Source organism: Populus nigra, chromosome 17, assembly GCF_951802175.1.
Source record: "Populus nigra chromosome 17, ddPopNigr1.1, whole genome shotgun sequence".
In the NCBI taxonomy this organism is placed as follows: domain Eukaryota; kingdom Viridiplantae; phylum Streptophyta; class Magnoliopsida; order Malpighiales; family Salicaceae; genus Populus; species Populus nigra.
In genome coordinates this window covers 8684575-8703054 of record NC_084868.1, presented here as the reverse complement: position 1 = coordinate 8703054, position 18480 = coordinate 8684575, and the positions used below count along the sequence as shown (strand labels likewise).

The window sequence follows — 18480 nt, the reverse complement described above, 5'->3', positions numbered from 1 at the left end:
GTTGCTTATTATATATAAAGCTCCTGCCTTTTAAAGATCGAATCAGCATCCTATCATTCATTTTCCAGCACTATTAGGAGAAAATGGATTCGGATTCCTCGTTAACTCTAGCCTGCAGCAAGAGGTATACAATTTATAAATTCAAATTTCATTTCGATCTGTATGCCTATCTAACGAAAATTCTGTAAATTTTCCTTAAGATTTATAAGGGAGTAAAATATCAGTCATTCGATATGGGAGATTAAATTAACCTCCTAGGAAAATAAAATTAATTGATTAAAAGATTTCACGGCACTTATTTTTCTTGATTTTGTTGTTATGAATTACAGGCTAGAAGGAAAGGTTGCGCTTATAACTGGTGGTGCTAGTGGCATAGGCGAGTGCACTGCAAAGCTGTTTGTTCTACATGGCGCAAAGGTTGTCATTGCGGATATTCAAGATGACCTTGGCGAAATGGTAAGCAAAAACCTCGGCTCTCAAGAGACCATCTCTTACATCCATTGTGATGTAACATGTGATTCTGATGTCAAAAATGCTGTCGACATGGCCGTCTCCAAATATGGAAAGCTTGACATCATGTTCAACAATGCAGGGGTAATAGGAACCTGTAAGGGTCCGAGGATATTAGATGTAGAAAACGAAGAGTTCAAGAGAGTGCTTGATGTCAATTTGTTTGGTGCATTCTTGGGTGCTAAGCATGCTGCTAGGGTCATGATACCTGCCAAGAAAGGGTGTATTCTATTCACTGGAAGTGTGATTACAGCAACCTGTACAGGCGCAACTCCGCATCCTTATTTTGCATCGAAGCACGCCGTGGTAGGGCTTGCCAAGAACTTGGCTGTGGAGTTGGGAGGGCACGGAATTAGGGTCAATTGTATCTCTCCTTTTACGACAGCAACCCCAATGGTCACAGAATTTATGGGTATCGAGAAGAGGAAGATGGAGGAGTTCATTTCCTCATCATCAGCCATCTTGAAAGAGGTGTTATTGGAACCAGAAGATATTGCAAACGCAGCAGTCTATCTGGCAAGCGATGAATCCAAGTATGTTAGTGGGATTAATTTGGTGATTGATGGAGGCTATAGTTTGATAAATCCAACACTGCCATCGGCAGTGAAAAGCCTACTTTCTTGAACCGGAGAGTGCTAGTAATTATATATATATATATATATATATATATATATATATATATATATATATATATATATGATATAATTTCACGTTGTTGATGGTCAGTCTCGAGTTTGAGTTACTTTTATTTCCATTACCCTCTTGTTTCTTTCGACATTATGATTTGTACAGTATCCAAATGTGCCCCAGAATTAAAATCTAAAAGTTCTGTCATCTTTTATGCTATTTAAGAGTTTATTTGTCTCATAAAGATTAAGCTTCTAAAAAAAAAAAAAAAGGAAATTATTGAGAGATTCCCCTCTGAAGACAACACGAGATTCTTTTGGCTTTTAATAAACTCCAATTCCTGGCCAAAACACAATTTGTAGACAAGGATTCTCTACAATATTGTAGAATTGAAAGGTATATGGGGTGGTTTAGGTGGCCGCGGTTGCCAAGTTTCATCCCTATCAATTACATGGCCTCTAATCTAATCAATAACAATAACAAGGGGTCAACTGAGGTAGTGAAGAAATCTTCACGCCAAGTGATAGAACGCTACTATTCACGCATGACCCTCGATTTCCATACCAACAAGAAGGCCCTTGAGGAGGTAGCAATCATCCCATCAAAGCGTCCTCGCAACAAGATTGCTGGTTTCTCCACTCACTTAATGAAACAAATCCAGAAGGGTCCTGTCCGAGGGATTTCTCTAAAGCTTCAAGAGGAAGAACGTGAGCGCCGCATGGACTTTGTGCCTGAAGTGTCTGCCATCAAGAGTGATCAGATTGAGGTTGATAAGGAGACCATGGACATGCTTGCTTCTCTTGGTATGTCTTGTTTTCCTGGGCTTGTACAGGTTGACCCGTTGCTATACCCGCTACACAGTTCGGGTTTGGAAGAGATGGTCCTGGTGGGTTTGCAAGGAGAGGTTGATTATGATAAAAGCTATACTGTGTGCGGAAATCACTATAGATTATAAAATTAACCTTAGTACAGTTAAATAACATTTTTAGTCTTAGAAATGAAAAAAAATAAGCTTTGCCTTTGGGGGTATTTTAGTATTTTTATATGGTATTTTATGTAATTAAGAGGACCGTGGAAGACATTTTAGTATTTTCAAGATGTATTTGTTATTTTTTAATTGAAAAGTTGCAGGCGCGTGTTCCTCATGCCTCAGCGAATGAGCGGCGCCCGGGCCATTAAGGAGGCATGTATGCCGCTTCCCGGTGGTCAAATCTAGTCATTCGTCGTTTAACTGGATACACAGTTGTGTCCTCTTTCACATGGTGTGACGCATGTAGATAAAGAATGGTTGGATTGTTGTCGATGATCAATTTTTTACATTTTTTTCCTCTCTCCTGACAACTAAAGTGTACAATTATCCTCTTTGTTTGTTGTTTGTCAAATCTGACATGTTTACCTTACCCAAACACGTTGGGTCTGACATGGTTGTTAGTCCCACGCAAGTTGGGTCTGGTATGGTTTGATAGACCCCTGCACCAGTCCTAAATGTCTGAGGTAAAAAATTTAAAATTTTTAAAAAGCATGATTGGACTTCAAAAACAAACACTACCTCATTCAAGCAAGATTTTTCATTCATATGTAGTAAAACTTAATTGTAAACTCTTTTTTATTTGTGCAACTTATTTTATAAATTTTTTATATTCAAAGAGGAAAGAATGAAAAAAAAAATATTGACTTCTAAGTCATTTATTTCAATTTTTCAAAAATAAACTTCCTTTTTTTTATGCATTGTGGATGAAAATATTAATTTTATGTTTTCATCCAAGTGTTAGATAATGTTTTAAAGGGTTCATGCTTTTTTAAATTTAAAATGTTGTTGCATGTTTTAATTAATTGTCAAAGTTTGTTATAAGGAGTTTATTTTACATTATAACTATTAGTATATATGAAAATTTGAAATATATGATCATAAGAGAAAACTTTTGAACTTTTGAATTGATACACTATGTTATAGGAAAAGAAAATATTGTATATGTAAAAGACTTAATGTCTTTTTAACTATCTTAATTTGTGCAATTTTATAGATGATTTCTTCACTAAAATTAGAGATTAATAAACAAAAAATTGAGTGAATTTTAGAGATACGTGTGGTTAATGTCTCAAAATAAAAGAAAGAAATATAAAAAAGATAAAAATATATTTGGTTAAAAAGACAAAGATGAAAATACAAAATAAATATATTTTTAAAACAATTATAAGTGAATTCTAATATTTAAAAAAAAAATACAAATGGGTCTAGCATGGTTGCCAGGTTTAGGTCATGTCAGATGTAACAACCCCAAAATTTGTGTTCAAAACAAAGAGTAAGGACATAATAATTCAGTTAAAATTAGAATAATTTTTTTTCTTACAATCAATTAAAAATCCGGCAGAATTTCCTTTATATTTTTAAGTACCAATTTATCGACTCTTTTTTCACAATTCTCAATAATCAAATTTCCTACTCGTCCTATCATCCAAGACTTCCTCCTCTCATTACATCATAATTTCTCAATAATCAAATTCACACATATTTAAACAATTTAATATCACATATTTACATAGATGCAATTCAATGAATTATTCTACAAATTATAACTGAAGTACATTACACAATTTAAAGATTTTCAAATAAGGACCATTAACAAAATTATAATTGAAATAAGTACATAATTAAAGAAGAAATTCATAATTAAAATAAAAATTATACTGCAAAAAAAAAAAGGTTTTCGATAAACTATTGATACATTAAATTCTAAAATTTATATTACATAAAAAAATATTAAATTAATTCATTACAAAATAGTACCCAACAAAATATAAGAAAACTAATCTACTGTTCAGTCTGTTACGGGGATACACTTGAAAATTGATTTAATAAAATAATTCAATTAGACAAATGAAATAAAATATCAATAAATTCTTTCTTACTTTTATCCTTTTTTTTTAAATTAACTCATAAGATCATTAAATTAATTTGTTCATCTAGTATTATATATTTCAATTAAATTTCAAAACAATCCTTAATTTTTTTTAGCATCAACCAAAAATATAATTATTCCTATCGCCCCTCAACCCGAGCATTAATTCCCCTAATAAGTGATTAATTTATTGCCCATCCATTCAACAAGTACTAATTCCATTAATCTAGAAAATTAGTTCAACAATTCACTAATTCATTATGGTACTAATCCCATTAACCAGATAATTAATTGTTTATTACGCCTATTTGTCAAGGCACTAATTCCATCAAATTAGGAATTAGTTCAACAATTTGCCAATTCACTAGGGTACTAATCCCATTAGCCAATGAATTAATTTCTTATTATGTCCATTCATCAGGGCACTAATTCCATTAATCCCAGAATTAGTTCAATGATTTGCCTATTTACCAAGGTACCAATCTTATTAACTAGGAAATTAATTCCTTATTGCGCCATTGACAAGGGCATTAATTCCATTAATCGAGGAATTAGTTCATCACATTACATATCTTATTTCCTCAAGTAAACAATATAATAATTACTAATTTATTGACCACAATTAATCAGCTAAAAATACATATTGACCAATAATAAATTTAGGCAGCGTGTAATTACCTGACGACTAAGCTCGAGTTAAAGTTCTCTGCTTCGGTGTTGGCCTAACAACCCCTTCTAGATTGACAAGTATATCACATCATTTTTCACACACACACACACACACACACATATACTCTTTCTCACTCAAACGTCTTAATCAAGTTTATTAATTTATATCAAATTTTAACTAATATCATTATTCTACTTCCCATATTGACACAATCAATAAATGAAATTCTTTCAATTATTCTTTCATTTGCCAAAAATATAAATTTAAAGAGAAACATAAAAATTTCTTTCTTTCTTTCATAAATTTTCTTCCCATTCTTTAAATTCCCACATTATAACACAATTCATTTCATCATTCAAATCAAGACCTATATGTTGTTTTAATTTTATTTGTTTTTGGCTGAAATTTAAACTAAAGGAAAAAATAAAAATTTCATGTTCTATTCATTTTTTAACATTAATTTCATCTCTTTTCTATACAATCCCATCATCTTATCAAAATTATTAAATTATTAAATTATTATTATTATTATTATTATTTTATCAAAAATCCCTTCTTCAAGAACACCTGAAATTTTGCTTCAATTACCATAATTTCTTACTTTCTCTACTCACTTCAATAATCTTAACACAATTTCACAATCAATTGCAACTTTCCCTAAAAATTTATCAAGAATCCTAATTTTTAATTTCACAAAGTTCAATCAATTCAAAGCATAAATTCTTGAAGAATCTTATTTAAATGTGTTAAACCACCTTACCAAGCAATAGCCAAAGCTTTAATGCTTTTAAATTGAGAAATTTTCCCTAACTTTGATTTCTTCCCTCTCTTTGGTCGAATGCTTCTCCTTCTCCTTATCCTTTGAAAAATAAAGTTTGTTTTATTGTTTTTCTCTTTCATTTTGCACGCATGCACACACACGCATATATATACATTTAACCTTTTACAAATTTCTTGTATGTCCCTCAATAGTAACTTTCGTGATTTTCGGGTAAAATTTTCCAAATCATGACGCCTATTTATACCAAATTTTATCCGAGCTATTTCGAAGATCACTAGGTTACTCGCTGGTACTTTTAGTTTCGTGAAATTCATTTCCATAAAAATTTTATTCGTATTTCTTTGTTTATTTATTTATTTATTTTTATCTTTAACACCCATATAAAACATTTTATTTCAGATTCTCGAATCTATCATCATTCTTATAATTTAATTTATCTCTTTCCCTCATTTTTCATAATCTTGACTTTTATTATTATCAATTATATTACCCGAGGTTTTACACCAGACCCAAGCACTTGGGTCTGGCATGGTTGCCACGCCCAAAGTGCTTGGGTCTTGCTCTGCTGTCATGCTCATGGCGCTTGAGTTTGGCGTAGCTCGAGACCTAAGATGCTTGGGTCTAGCATGACTGTCAAACCCACGTTACTTGAGTCTAGAAAAGAGTTGAGTGGAGGTTTAAAAATTAACTCATGTGATCATTTTTAATAATATTATTAAAAAATTCTCCATACTTTTAATATTTTTTTATATTTTAAAAACAATTAATATTGACTTACTGCGGAGCGTGTGCCAATAAATTAGTAATTTCAAAATTAAGAGATCTTATGTTTTTGTTTTATTTGGTTTAGTTAGGGAGATTTTGGTCTTATTAGCGTTTTTAAGGTTGGTGGAAAGACCTTGGTACTATCATTTTTTACTTTAATATTTTTTATTTGAAATTAGTTTTTTTTCTTTGTTGACTTTTTGGTTGATGAGTAACCATTGTTACATTTCTAATAGATGTTTTGTATTATTAGATTTGTTATTTGTTATTGGTAATTTTGGTTTGGAAGGGAGATAATTGTAGGTTTGTTTTGTGTTCAATGAAGTAATTTGAGTGTATGCCATGGTGATTGGTGTAGAGAAATCTTTGTTTTATGTAGACAAAACTCTTTCTTGGTTTTAAGATTTCAAAATGCTTTCATGCATCATTGCATCATTGTTAGGAATGGTTTGCTATTTATTTTGGCTATAGGGATTTATTCTAATTTCCATAATATTTATGAAATATGGTTCGATCTAGTAGATTAATGTAGAACCTAGATGATCCAAGATTTTAACAGAGCTTCAAATCACATAAATTTAAAGATGCAATTTACCTGGTTAAACTTGGATGACTAACCAAGTCAATCCAAAACCCAAGTGGGACCTTATTTGTTTTTTTTAATTTTTTTAATATTTTTTTAATAAATCATAAAAATATTATATTAATATATGAATACTTAACATCATATATTTTTTATAGTTTGTCTATATATAAATTATTTTTTAATTTTTCAATGTGGTATAACTATACTATACTTCATGCCTCATTTTTTTATATAGTTTACATTCGAATGAATTGTTTATTAATCTTTTGATCTGAGATAAATATATTATACTTCTTGTCTCATTTTTTGTAGCCTATATCTACATGCATTGTTTTTAAAAAAATTCAAGTGGAATATTAAAACCTCTAAGCATAATTTTATATTTTTTTTACAGATTAATCATATCAAACTGTGTGACTTGGGACCTGAACACTTGGCTCAGTCAGCTCCTAGTTGGGTTTAATAACTATGATTTCAAGTGTATTGGCTCATTTTATTTCTTTTTTATTAAGGTGCAGTTTTTTATATGAAAATATGGCTAAATCATTTATTGTATGCCACTTTGTTTAGAATCGTTGGGGTATTGATTTTGACAGCTAGCATTAGTTTTTTTATTATAAATAAGAGATATAAAGTGTGGATTTCTCATCGTAGCACTAGACACAATTTGTTATGGATTCTTGTAGTGAAATTATCATTTTGCTCTCAAGTGGACAAAATAAGAGCCCTGGTTTTAGGGATAATTTGGTTTTTTTCCAAAGATCCATTGGTTATTAAAAGATTTTTTTTGGGGTATTGTAGTCTTTTCCAAATTTTTTGCATATTGAAATAACATATTTAGCCTTAAGATCAACAAAATTTAGAATTATTGACCAATGGTTAATTGGTCTTTTCAAAAACTTTAAAACAATAAAAATACTTATTTACCCTTAGGGTAAAAAAAATTAGAGTTGTTGACCAAATGTTTTTTGGTTTTACACTTTTAGAATACAGTAAAAATACATTGTTACCCTTAGAAAAGACAAATAGCAAGGCATGTAGACGCTTTTCCTATTTTCTTTTAATTTTTCAATTTTAGTTCTTATGTTTTTATTATTTATTTTTGTATTGGGCCCTTTTATAAAAGTTTTTTATAATTTCAATTTTTTCCTTAAATTAATTTTTCATATTTTTTTTCAATTTGGTCCTTATTCTTCTGATTTTTTTTCCTTTTGTTAAAGATTTTTTCTTTTCAATTTAACCCTTCAATTTAAAATTCTTTTATGCCCTCTAATTTATTTCTTATTTGAATTTTCTTCCTCATTCTTTTGATTCAAATTTTTTTTGTAATCGATATTTTTTCGATTTCATCATTTAACATTTGATTTGTTAAGGATTAGGCTTCATAGTTTTTTTTTCTATTTGTGGTCCTTCCAATCTAATGACATGGGTAACGAGTTTGAAGAGTTAATGCAATTCAACATCTTTTTTTTCTTATTTTCTTTTATGATTTCATCATTTCTACATTATTTAAAAAAACAAAGATTGGTATTGTGATTATCTTAAATTTTATTTCTATCAGTTTATCTTAAGCTTATGATATAGACTAAAGGTTTTCAGGCCTTTTTTTAATAGATTTTTTTTAAAAAAACTGTTATGTTTGTATTTAATTTTTAGAGAATTTCTTTATTTTATATAGATGAGTTTTATTTTATAAAAAATATTTATTTTGAAATAATATTTCTAATATGTTTGATCTTGCATAAAAAGTTTTTATTTTATATTAACCAAAATTTGATAAAACAAAATGAAAAAAAATAACCCAATTCAACCTGACTTAGCATAGTAGACATGCAATTTGGGTAATTAGAGGTGAGCCAACTTAGGTTAACTTGTAAAACTTATGGTCCAAATAATGAGACTGGAATAATACAATAGAAATTATGTTTTGAAGAAAACCATAAAGCTAATCTTTAAAAAAAAATATATCGAACGATGAAATCAGAAAAGAAAATGAGAAGATAAGGATGTCAATCAGCATTAACTTTTCAAACCCGTGACTCGGATTATTAGATTGGAAGCAAAATATGTAACGCCCCGTGTGTTTTCCAATGCAATTACACTTCTTTCCTACAATCTTGCATGTAAAAAGTCAGATAATTTTTTTTATATAGATATCATTAACTAACCATCTAATAACTTATCAATGGTGTAAATAATACAAAATTCATAATTTCACATTAATTTATTTACAACACTTTTAAAAATTATATACATATAAATCATTCTCAAATATCTCTTAGATAAATATAATGATCCATTCAACCTGAAAAACTGAATGGCTTGTTTATCATTGATGAATAATATATATTATATTTTCAAGAAAATACATGTAATACATATAAGTTCTATTACATCTTCGTATCATAATAGTTACTATTGTTTAATAATTATACAAGTATAATCAATTTATTTAACCTTATAGCAAATACATCACACCTATATCAATTTTTGATGTTATATATATATATATGCACATTATCTTATCTTATGATAAATTCTCTGTCTATCATTATAGTATTTAGTCATCATTGTCACTAGATAGCAACTCTTAGTTTTATAATCTCATTATCTTATCTTATGATAATATATAATCTCATTGATGTTATATATATATATATATATATATATATATATATATATATATAAAGAAAAGTGAAATAAATCCAATATGGTTGTGAGGTAAAATGATAGAATGAATATGAAGTTTAAAGGAAAAAGATATGAAAAGATTAGAATAGAATGAAACTATGAATTCATAGTTTTTTTTTTTAAAATTAAGATAAGCTATAACTAGATTATAAAACTAAGAGTTGCTATGTGGTGACAATGATTACTAAATACTATAATGATAGAAAGAGAATTTATCATAAGATAAGATAATGAGATTATATATATATATATATATATGACTTAACAATATTTATTTTCTTAAATCAAACACTCACATCATCTAAATACACTAGATTCACCACATAGCAACTCTATATAAATAACATATCCATTCTTCTATAATATCATTACTAATTCACTAGTTAGTTACATATCCTTTTAATCTGGTTTCTTCGGCAGTTTGTCATCGTACATATTAGACAAATATTTACCTGTTTTAACCATTCTTAACATTCCTTATAAATTGTTATTAGTTTTAATTCTAAAATTATTATGAAATAAGAATCATCCTAACATTCCTTATAAATTAATTCCTATGAAAATCCATATAAAACAGAATCTCTAAAATATGAAATTATTGATCTACTTGAAAAGTCATTATTACATTAGTTTGCATCATTTTATATTATCTGTTTATTTTACATGGTAATATTTTAAAGAAGTCACAATTATGACCAATGAAAAGAAGTCTTATTGGCTTTCTCAGAAAAAAAAAAAAAGAATTAAATAAGAATAGTATACTGTGTGCTTTAAGAAAATAGGCTTCTCAAAGCTACAGGGAGAGTAGGATTTGTCAAACTGTAGCCTCCATCAATCACCAAATTAATCCCACTTGTATACTTGGATTCATCACTTGCCAGATAAATTGCCGCATTTGCAAAATCTTCTGGTTCCAATAGTGTCTCTTTCAAGATGGCTGATGATGAAGAAAGAAACTCCTCGAACTTCCTCTTTTCTATACCCATAGATTCTATTACCATTGGGGTTGCAATGGTAAAAGGAGATATGCAATTGACCCTGATTCCGTGCTGTCCCAATTCTACAGCCAAGTTCTTGGCAAGCCCGACAACCGCGTGCTTTGATGCGGCATAAGCATGTGGAGATGAACAACAAGATACTGTAACCAAACTTTCAGTGAAGAGAATGCAACCTTTCTTTGCTGGTATCATGACCCTAGCTGCATGTTTAGCCCCCAAGAAAGCACCAATTAAATTGACATCAAGCACTCTCTTGAAATCTTCGATTTCTACAGCTAAGATCCTCGGAGCCTTGCAGGTTCCTACTATCCTTGCATTGTTGAACATGATGTCAAGCTTTCCATATTTGGAGACAGCCATGTCTACAGCATTTTTGACATCAGAATCACATGTAACATCGCAATGGATGTACGATATGGATTCTTGGGAACCAAGGCTCTTGCAAAGTGCTTCACCAAGGTCATCTTGAATATCTGCAATCAGAACCTTTGCACCATGTTGAACGAACAGCCTTGCACTGCACTCGCCTATGCCACTAGCACCACCAGTTATTAGTGCCACCTTCCCTTCCAGCCTGTGATTCATAAGAAACAATATTAAGAAAAAAATTTAACTTAACTTTTAGGTGTACTGATTTCGATGTAGGAAATTGAAACTAAATACCATAAACCGAGACCGAACCACCGATAACTTAATCCCCTTTTGGTGATCACAGCCTTTATTTGCAGCATTTTTTATAGATAGCCATACAGATTGAATGAACTTTGAAGTACTTTACAAGTCATTTTACCTCTTGGTGGCTAGCGTCACTGAGGAATCCGAATTCATTTTCTCTTAATATGATTGGAAATGACGAAAATGAGAAAGGAAAAAACAATCCCTATCCTTCTTCTTGGTAGTTCATTGCATCTTTAAAGGGCAAAAACTATACCGCATGATGAAACAAAAGTTCTGAAGATGCTTGTTGGAGACATCGAAACTTAGTAACACAAGCGTTCACAGCTTTTGCTGACAGTATTGCCATGTTGCAGGCCTGACCGCATTAGAATTTCTATGTAGCTACAGTCTTCCTACTACAAACAAGAAGGCAATAAAATACGTGATTAAGCACCTGCTTCAATAACATTAGGTGCTGTAAACGAGGTGACCTTTTATTTGGATTGCAACACTAATGCCAGGGACAAAATCAGATATAATGTTGAAAATTTATTTCTTATAATTTAATAAATTATAGATGAATAAAAAATTAATCTTAAAGAATTCTTAATTTTTTTAATTTTTAGATTTTTTAAATTTAATTCTTAATTTATAGTGGTTAATCAATAATTGATAATGATGAGAGTTAATTCTTATTAATTATTCAACCTTTTAACTTTTAAAATTCATTATAAAAAAAGAGGATGGAGAAAGAGTTTAGTACTTCAGTTTTTTTATATTTTTACACACTCATCATCACCTCATATTTTAGTGTTTTATTTTCATTTTATACTTTGATTTTTCTTTCAAATCTAGAGTTTAAATTCATATTGTTGAGATATATTAATTTGAGTTTCATATTCTTTAGTGCAAAAACCTTGGTTTAGAAGAACATATTAACCAAAGTGGTATTGCTGAAATATTGGGAGGCATACTAAAGATTTATTTACAAACTTTGATCTATAATCTTAAGGATTTATTTTTATATATATTAGACTTTGTTTGGTTTATCATGTGGGAAAAATTATAATATTAGTCATATAGATTTATTTCAATACTGTATGTTTTAATTTATAACTTTTTAGTTCGCTTATAGCTTTATGTTTTTTATTTTCTTTATTTAATTGTAGAAGCTTTTATATATATCTTTATTATAAAGTTATAATTTATCTTCTAAAATTGTAATTCATGCAATTTATTTGAATTTCTTTGAGTTGTTGCATGATATATTTTATGAACTAAGTTTTTATAAACCGTGTTTATATCTTTATTTAGTTTATACATGTTACTTGCAAACTTGTTGGTATAATCATGCATTTTATCATTCTTGTTTAACATAATGTTTTGACATAATGCATGTTTAATTTGAACTATAATAAACAAAAGTGTTTTATGTTTATCTTGTATAATTTAAATATTTTTATTTATCGAGTTGCTTAATTTCAAGTTTTATATTATTTTACTTGTTTTTTTGGAGCTGAAATATTTATTTATAAGTATTATTAGCTATTATTTTTATAATTTATATCATGTTTTAACTTGAGAATTGGTTTTTCCAACCAATTTTGCTTTGGCAAGTACTACTTTAGTAGTAAGGATTCCACTATCACTTTTTATGATGCATAATGAAAACTTAAAAACTTCAATGGATTAAACTTTAAATGGTAACAATATAAAATGTTGATTTATGTGCTCACCTCGAACTTGTTAAGTTCTTGTAGAAAAATTGTTAAAGTTGTCAAATAATAAATTTAATTTTATTATTATGTTAGCTTTGGACGTATAGAATCATAATGATTTCATGCGTTAAAAAAATTACATTTTGAATTGACTAAATAATACATAATATGATGTGTAAAGCTATCCAAAAAAAGAAATGTTTGTTGAAGCCAATATCAATGAGGTTGATTACCTCATTGATGAAGTTTTAGAAATGAATATGTTTGTTATTTTTAAAGTCAACCTGATTATACAATCCTGAGCAGTGATGGGTTGATACTAGTGCTACAAGACATGTATGCACTGAGAAGAGGAAGTTTTCTTCTTACAAATAAATGGATGGAGAAAACGTATACATGGAAAACTCATCAACCTCCAAGGTATTAGGTGTTAAAAAGATCAAACTGAATATGACATCTGGAAAACTTCTCACTCTCAACAATGTACAACATGTTGCTAATATTACGAAGAACTTAATGTCTGACTCATTGTTGAGCAAAAATCATTTAAAGATAATGTTTGTGAATGATACATTTATACTCTTTAAGAATGATATGTTTATAGAAAAAAATGAATCATTATGATAACCGCTTTCAAATGAATGAATGACCATTGTAATCATTGATGATAATAATAATAAGATTATCTCTCTTTCGTATTTGCTTGAGTCTTATGATGTGTGGCAATTGGCATGATAGGTTAAGTCATAATACTATACAAAGGTTAATAAAATATGAATTATTATCAAGTATGATTTTTGAGAAAAATCATAAGTGTGAAATTTGTGTAAAATCAAAATTCTCAAAACTTTATTTTCAAATAATTAAAAAAGTTGGTAAACCTCTAGACTTAATTCACTCAGATATTAGTGATTTAAAATTTGTGCAAACTAAAAGTGACAAAAAAGATATTATATTACTTTTATAAATTATTACACAAGGCATTGTTATATCTATTTAATTTGTTTAGAAGTAATGATGAAACTCTTGAAATTTTTAAACATTACAAGAATGAAATTGAAAATCAACTTAACAAAAAAAATAAAGGTAATAAGAAGTGATAAAGGTGAAGAATAAGAAACTCTTGAAATTTTTAAACATTACAAGAATGAAATTGAAAATCAACTTAACAAAAAAAATAAAGGTAATAAGAAGTGATAAAGGTGAAGAATAAGAAGCATCATTTGGTGAATTATATTCCCAACATAGTATTATCCTCCAAACTATTGCTTTTTATTCCCCGTAATAAAATGGCATTGTGAAACGTAAGAATTGAACATTAAAAAAATGATGAATGTCATATTTATAAGTTGAAGAGCATCTTAGAACTTGTGGAGGACCAATTTTAACTATCAGTTATATACTTAACAAATTACCCAATAAAAAGCTAGATAAGACACCATATGAATTGTGAAAAGATAGAAGACCTTCCTACAATACCTCAAAGTGTAGGGGTTTCTTGCAAAGGTAACAATATCTTATCATAAAAAGGTCAAGATATGACCTAAGACTGTAGATTGTATATTTATTTGATATATATATATATATATATATATATATATAATAATAATAATGCATATTAATTTTTTGCACACAAGTCAAATATTGTAATCGAGGTTTATAAATACCTTGAAGCATTAGGTAAACAACATTTAAAAATAAGTTCATTCAATAAAATCACATAGAACACAAGTTCACTAAAAAAAAAAACAACTATATGTTCTTCACTTACTTTCTATATTATTTCTCTTTAATAATTTACTAACTTAAATATATATTAGATGTTCACTTCTTCCAACTTCAACCCAAACAAAGCCATGAAAAGCCCAAATTAAAATATGAAGTTTTCACAACTTCACCACCTTCTAATCTAAAAGAACATATTAAGAAATGTATGTTTAATTGACAATTGACGAAATTAACACCATAAAATTAATGGTCATACGGTATGTGATGATAAAAGAAAGCATCCTTAATTAAATTAATAAACTATTTTCTATGATGAATCTAAGATTTTTAATGATTTTATCATAGAATTAGAACCCATAATAGTTATCCGAGGTAAAAAAAAGCCGTCGAGATTCTTATCCTATTGAGCTATGTCTCAATGCTACATTGTCGGTTGGATTTTATACGGAAGAAGGGACCCGTGGGGAAAGAAAGAAGAGGAGGCGTCCCTCGACAGCTTCTTCATGAAAAGTATATAAAACTTTTATAATCATTGAAACTTCAATCGATCTCTTCGTTTTCGTTATTAGAAATAATCTGCTCTCACCACTTGCATCACCTTTATTGATATCTCATGTGCCTTTTTAATTTATTTATTTTCCCGGAATATATTTAATTGATAAAGGGACTGAGTCCAAGGAGTACAGCAACGCAGAGGAGGATGATACAATAAAAAAAGAAAAACAAATCACAAAGGACAAGCCAGTTCCTAAGCTGTACCGAGACCAAATACAGTTGCATTGAAATACAAGTTAAGCCCAACTCATATAAATTGGAACAGCTCACAGAGCAATCGATTTGAATGCCAAAATAGCAAGCAATGTTCTCCATTTAAACTTTGGAAAACAAGCTTTTCATTGCCATGGCAAGTGAGGGATTGGTAAGGTTATAGCCTCCATCGATCACCAAGTTGACCCCACTCACGTAAACTACCAAAAATAATCTCATTATCTTATCTTATGATAAATTCTCTTTCTATTATTATAGTATTTAGTCATCATTGTCACCACATAGCAACTCTTAGTTTTATAATCTAGTTATAGCTTATCTTAATTATAAAAAAAATTTAAAACTTTGAATTCATAGGTTCATTCTAACCTTTTCATATCTTGTTCCTTTAAACTTCATATTCATTCTATCATTTTACCTCACAAGGATTTATTTCACTTTTCTTATATATATATATATATATATATATATATATATATATATATATATATATATATATAGTTGACTTAACAATATTTATTTTCTTTAAATCAAACACTCACATCATCTAAATACAATATATTCATCACATAGCAACTCTATATAAATAACATATCCATTCTTCTATAATATCATTACTAATTCACTAGATAGTTACATATCCTTTTAATCTGATTTCTTCGGCAGTTTGTCATCGTATATATTGGACAAATATTTACCTGTTTTAACCATCTCCTAACATTCCTTATAAATTGTTTTTAGTTTTAATTCTAAAATTATTATGAAATAAGAATCATCCTAACATTCCTTATAAATTAATTCCTATGAAAATCCATATAAAACAGAATCTCTAAAATATGAAATTATTGATCTACTTGAAAAGTCATTATTACATTAGTTTGCATCATTTTATATTATCGAGACCAAATACAGTTGCATTGAAATACAAGTTAAGCCCAACTCATATAAATTGGAACAGCTCACAGAAAAACCGAAACACGCAATCGATTTGAATGCCAAAATAGCAAGCAATGTTCTCCATTTAAACTTTGGAAAACAAGCTTTTCATTGCCATGGCAAGAGAGGGATTGGTAAGGTTATAGCCTCCATCGATCACCAAGTTGACCCCACTCACGTACTTGGAGTCATCACTAGCTAGATATAAGGCTGCTTGTGCAACGTCTTCTGGTTCCAATACCGCTTCTTTTAAGTTGGCTGCTGATGCAACAAATTTCTCTGCAGCCTCCTTTGTCATTCTCAAAGCATCTGTAAGCATTGGGGTAGCAACAGCAGTGGGAGAAATACTATTAACTCTTATCCCATGTTGGCCTAAGTCCACACTCAAGTTCTTCGCCAACCCTACAATAGCATTCTTCGATGCTGTATATGCGTGTGCCAATTCACCGTATAGAACTGAAGCCACACTTGCAGTGAAAAGGATGCACCCTTTCTTAGCTGGAATCATCACCCTCGCAGCATGTTTGGCACCCAAGAATCCACCATAGACATTGATATTAAGGACTCTCATAAAGTCTTCATTATCAGAATTCAAGATAGATGATTTGGTGTTGCCTGAAATTCCAGCATTGTTGAACATGATGTCTAGCTTACCGTACCTGGAAACAGCTGTATCAACCGCATTTTGGACATCAGAATCGACTGTTACATTGCAGTGGACATAAGAGATGATTTCCTCAGAGCCGTATTCTTGGCAGAGAGCACGGCCGAGATCGTCTTGAACATCCGCAATAAGGACCTTGGAACCGTGTTGAACAAATAGCCTTGCTGTGCACTCACCTATGCCACTAGCTCCACCAGTTATCAATGCCACCTTGCCTTCTAGCCTGAAATTTACAGGTAACTCTAACGATTAGAAAAAAAGAAGAAAGAATGAATTAATATAATGAACTGAAAGTTGAATGTTGAGCTTACGACTCATTTTACCTTTTGCTGATGGGAGATGCTGAAGGATTGGAACTCATCTTTCAGCAAGATTAGTGAGAAATAAAGGATTAAAACGTAGAGATGTATTGCTCTTGTTTGAGCAGACTTGATACAGAAAAGAAAAGAAAACAAACTATTTAATTAATCTTATAGCTTAAAGAGAGAAGAGAGATGTAAATTATTTATAGGGAACTCTGTTTCCAGGTCTTCCAAGCTAGCACAGATTCTCCTTTGGCAGCTCATGGTCAAACGTGACGATAATATATTTAACTCTGACGGTTCACTGTCTTTGATCAACTTCACGGATAAACATCATTTCGTTTTTTTCAGAAAAATAAAATAAAGAAGTGCCTCCTATAATTTGGTGACATGCATTGCCGCTGCATGCTATATAATGCTGATGCCTCTCATATTCAACACGTGGACATTGGAAGATTGAAGAAATTTATCTCTTGCACTCCCTCACGCACATTAACAATGCCACCCATTTTCACGTACCTGATATGCAAAAATCACTTCTTTTTGTAAAATAATTTAAAATGTCATCTTACACCCCAAAAAACCTCAAATGAGCATAATCTTGATAATCTATAAAAAGTCGACTGTGACATATCCTTTATAGATGAAATATATTTATTATTGTCCCTATTTGAGCGTTAAAAATCTTTCTTGAATAATAATCCTAAGTTTCTTGAATAATAATCCAAATTAGGATTACCCCCTCTTGGGTTTAGAAGTTTTTAGATGATTTATAAAATTCTTCAAATAAAAAAAAATAAAGTGAAAGGGAGGGGAGGGGGGGGGGAGTTTTTAGATGATCTATGAAATTCTTCAAATAAAAAAAAAAGTGAAAGGGACATAATTGAAAATGAAAAATAAAGATAAAAATAAAACTCTCTAAAATATCTCTTATGATGGTATGAATCTAAAATCAGAGATAATTTTGATGATAAAGCACGAGATAAAACTTAAAGAATTGAAATCGTGGTGAGATCAATAATAAAATCAAGATGATAAGTCTAAAAGTTCTCTATATATGAATATTTTATCTTATATCTTTAGCTCTTAAATATTTTTTAAACCTTATATATATATATATATATATATATATATATATATATCCTATTCTTTAACAAGCACAAATCTTAGCCTATATTA

General features: G+C 29.6%; 3 protein-coding genes and 1 pseudogene across 4 annotated transcripts; 2 read left to right on the top strand and 2 right to left on the bottom strand.

The window, feature by feature from the left end:
- Window positions 1-22: 22 nt before the first annotated feature.
- Window positions 23-1135, top strand: LOC133676488 (short chain aldehyde dehydrogenase 1-like). The gene is made up of 2 exons (XM_062098158.1): window positions 23-124; window positions 330-1135. Exons 1-2 carry the CDS (start codon window positions 84-86, stop codon window positions 1132-1134), a joined length of 846 nt encoding a protein of 281 aa, XP_061954142.1. The 5' UTR covers window positions 23-83; the 3' UTR covers window position 1135.
- A 323-nt stretch (window positions 1136-1458) lies between these two features.
- Window positions 1459-2046, top strand: LOC133677556 (small ribosomal subunit protein eS17w-like; annotated as a pseudogene).
- An 8104-nt stretch (window positions 2047-10150) lies between these two features.
- LOC133676596 (short chain aldehyde dehydrogenase 1-like) lies at window positions 10151-11494 on the bottom strand. 2 transcript variants are annotated; one of them, XM_062098289.1, is made up of 2 exons: window positions 11319-11494; window positions 10151-11102 (listed from the first exon to the last, which is right to left on the bottom strand). In XM_062098289.1, exons 1-2 carry the CDS (start codon window positions 11354-11356, stop codon window positions 10301-10303), a joined length of 840 nt encoding a protein of 279 aa, XP_061954273.1. In that variant the 5' UTR covers window positions 11357-11494; the 3' UTR covers window positions 10151-10300. The 2 variants fall into 2 exon arrangements, with proteins under 2 accessions (XP_061954273.1, XP_061954271.1); XM_062098287.1 differs by lacking the exon at window positions 11319-11494 and adding an exon at window positions 11192-11307.
- A 4721-nt stretch (window positions 11495-16215) lies between these two features.
- On the bottom strand, window positions 16216-17512 carry LOC133677615 (short chain aldehyde dehydrogenase 1-like). The gene is made up of 2 exons (XM_062099718.1): window positions 17323-17512; window positions 16216-17222 (listed from the first exon to the last, which is right to left on the bottom strand). The coding sequence occupies exons 1-2, from the start codon at window positions 17358-17360 to the stop codon at window positions 16421-16423; spliced, it is 840 nt and encodes a 279-aa protein (XP_061955702.1). The 5' UTR covers window positions 17361-17512; the 3' UTR covers window positions 16216-16420.
- Between the last annotated feature and the right edge of the window lie 968 nt (window positions 17513-18480).

Coding starts and splice junctions, on each gene's coding strand:
- LOC133676488 (XM_062098158.1), top strand. CDS start 84: ATGGATTCGGATTCCTCGTTAACTCTAGCCTGCAGCAAGAG. Junction 125..329: donor ACTCTAGCCTGCAGCAAGAG/GTATACAATTTA, acceptor TATGAATTACAG/GCTAGAAGGAAAGGTTGCGC.
- LOC133677615 (XM_062099718.1), bottom strand. CDS start 17,360: ATGAGTTCCAATCCTTCAGCATCTCCCATCAGCAAAAG. Junction 17,223..17,322: donor GCATCTCCCATCAGCAAAAG/GTAAAATGAGTC, acceptor TGTAAATTTCAG/GCTAGAAGGCAAGGTGGCAT.
- LOC133676596 (XM_062098287.1), bottom strand. CDS start 11,259: ATGCTGCAAATAAAGGCTGTGATCACCAAAAGGGGATTAAGTTATCGG. Junction 11,103..11,191: donor TGGTTCGGTCTCGGTTTATG/GTATTTAGTTTC, acceptor TATGAATCACAG/GCTGGAAGGGAAGGTGGCAC.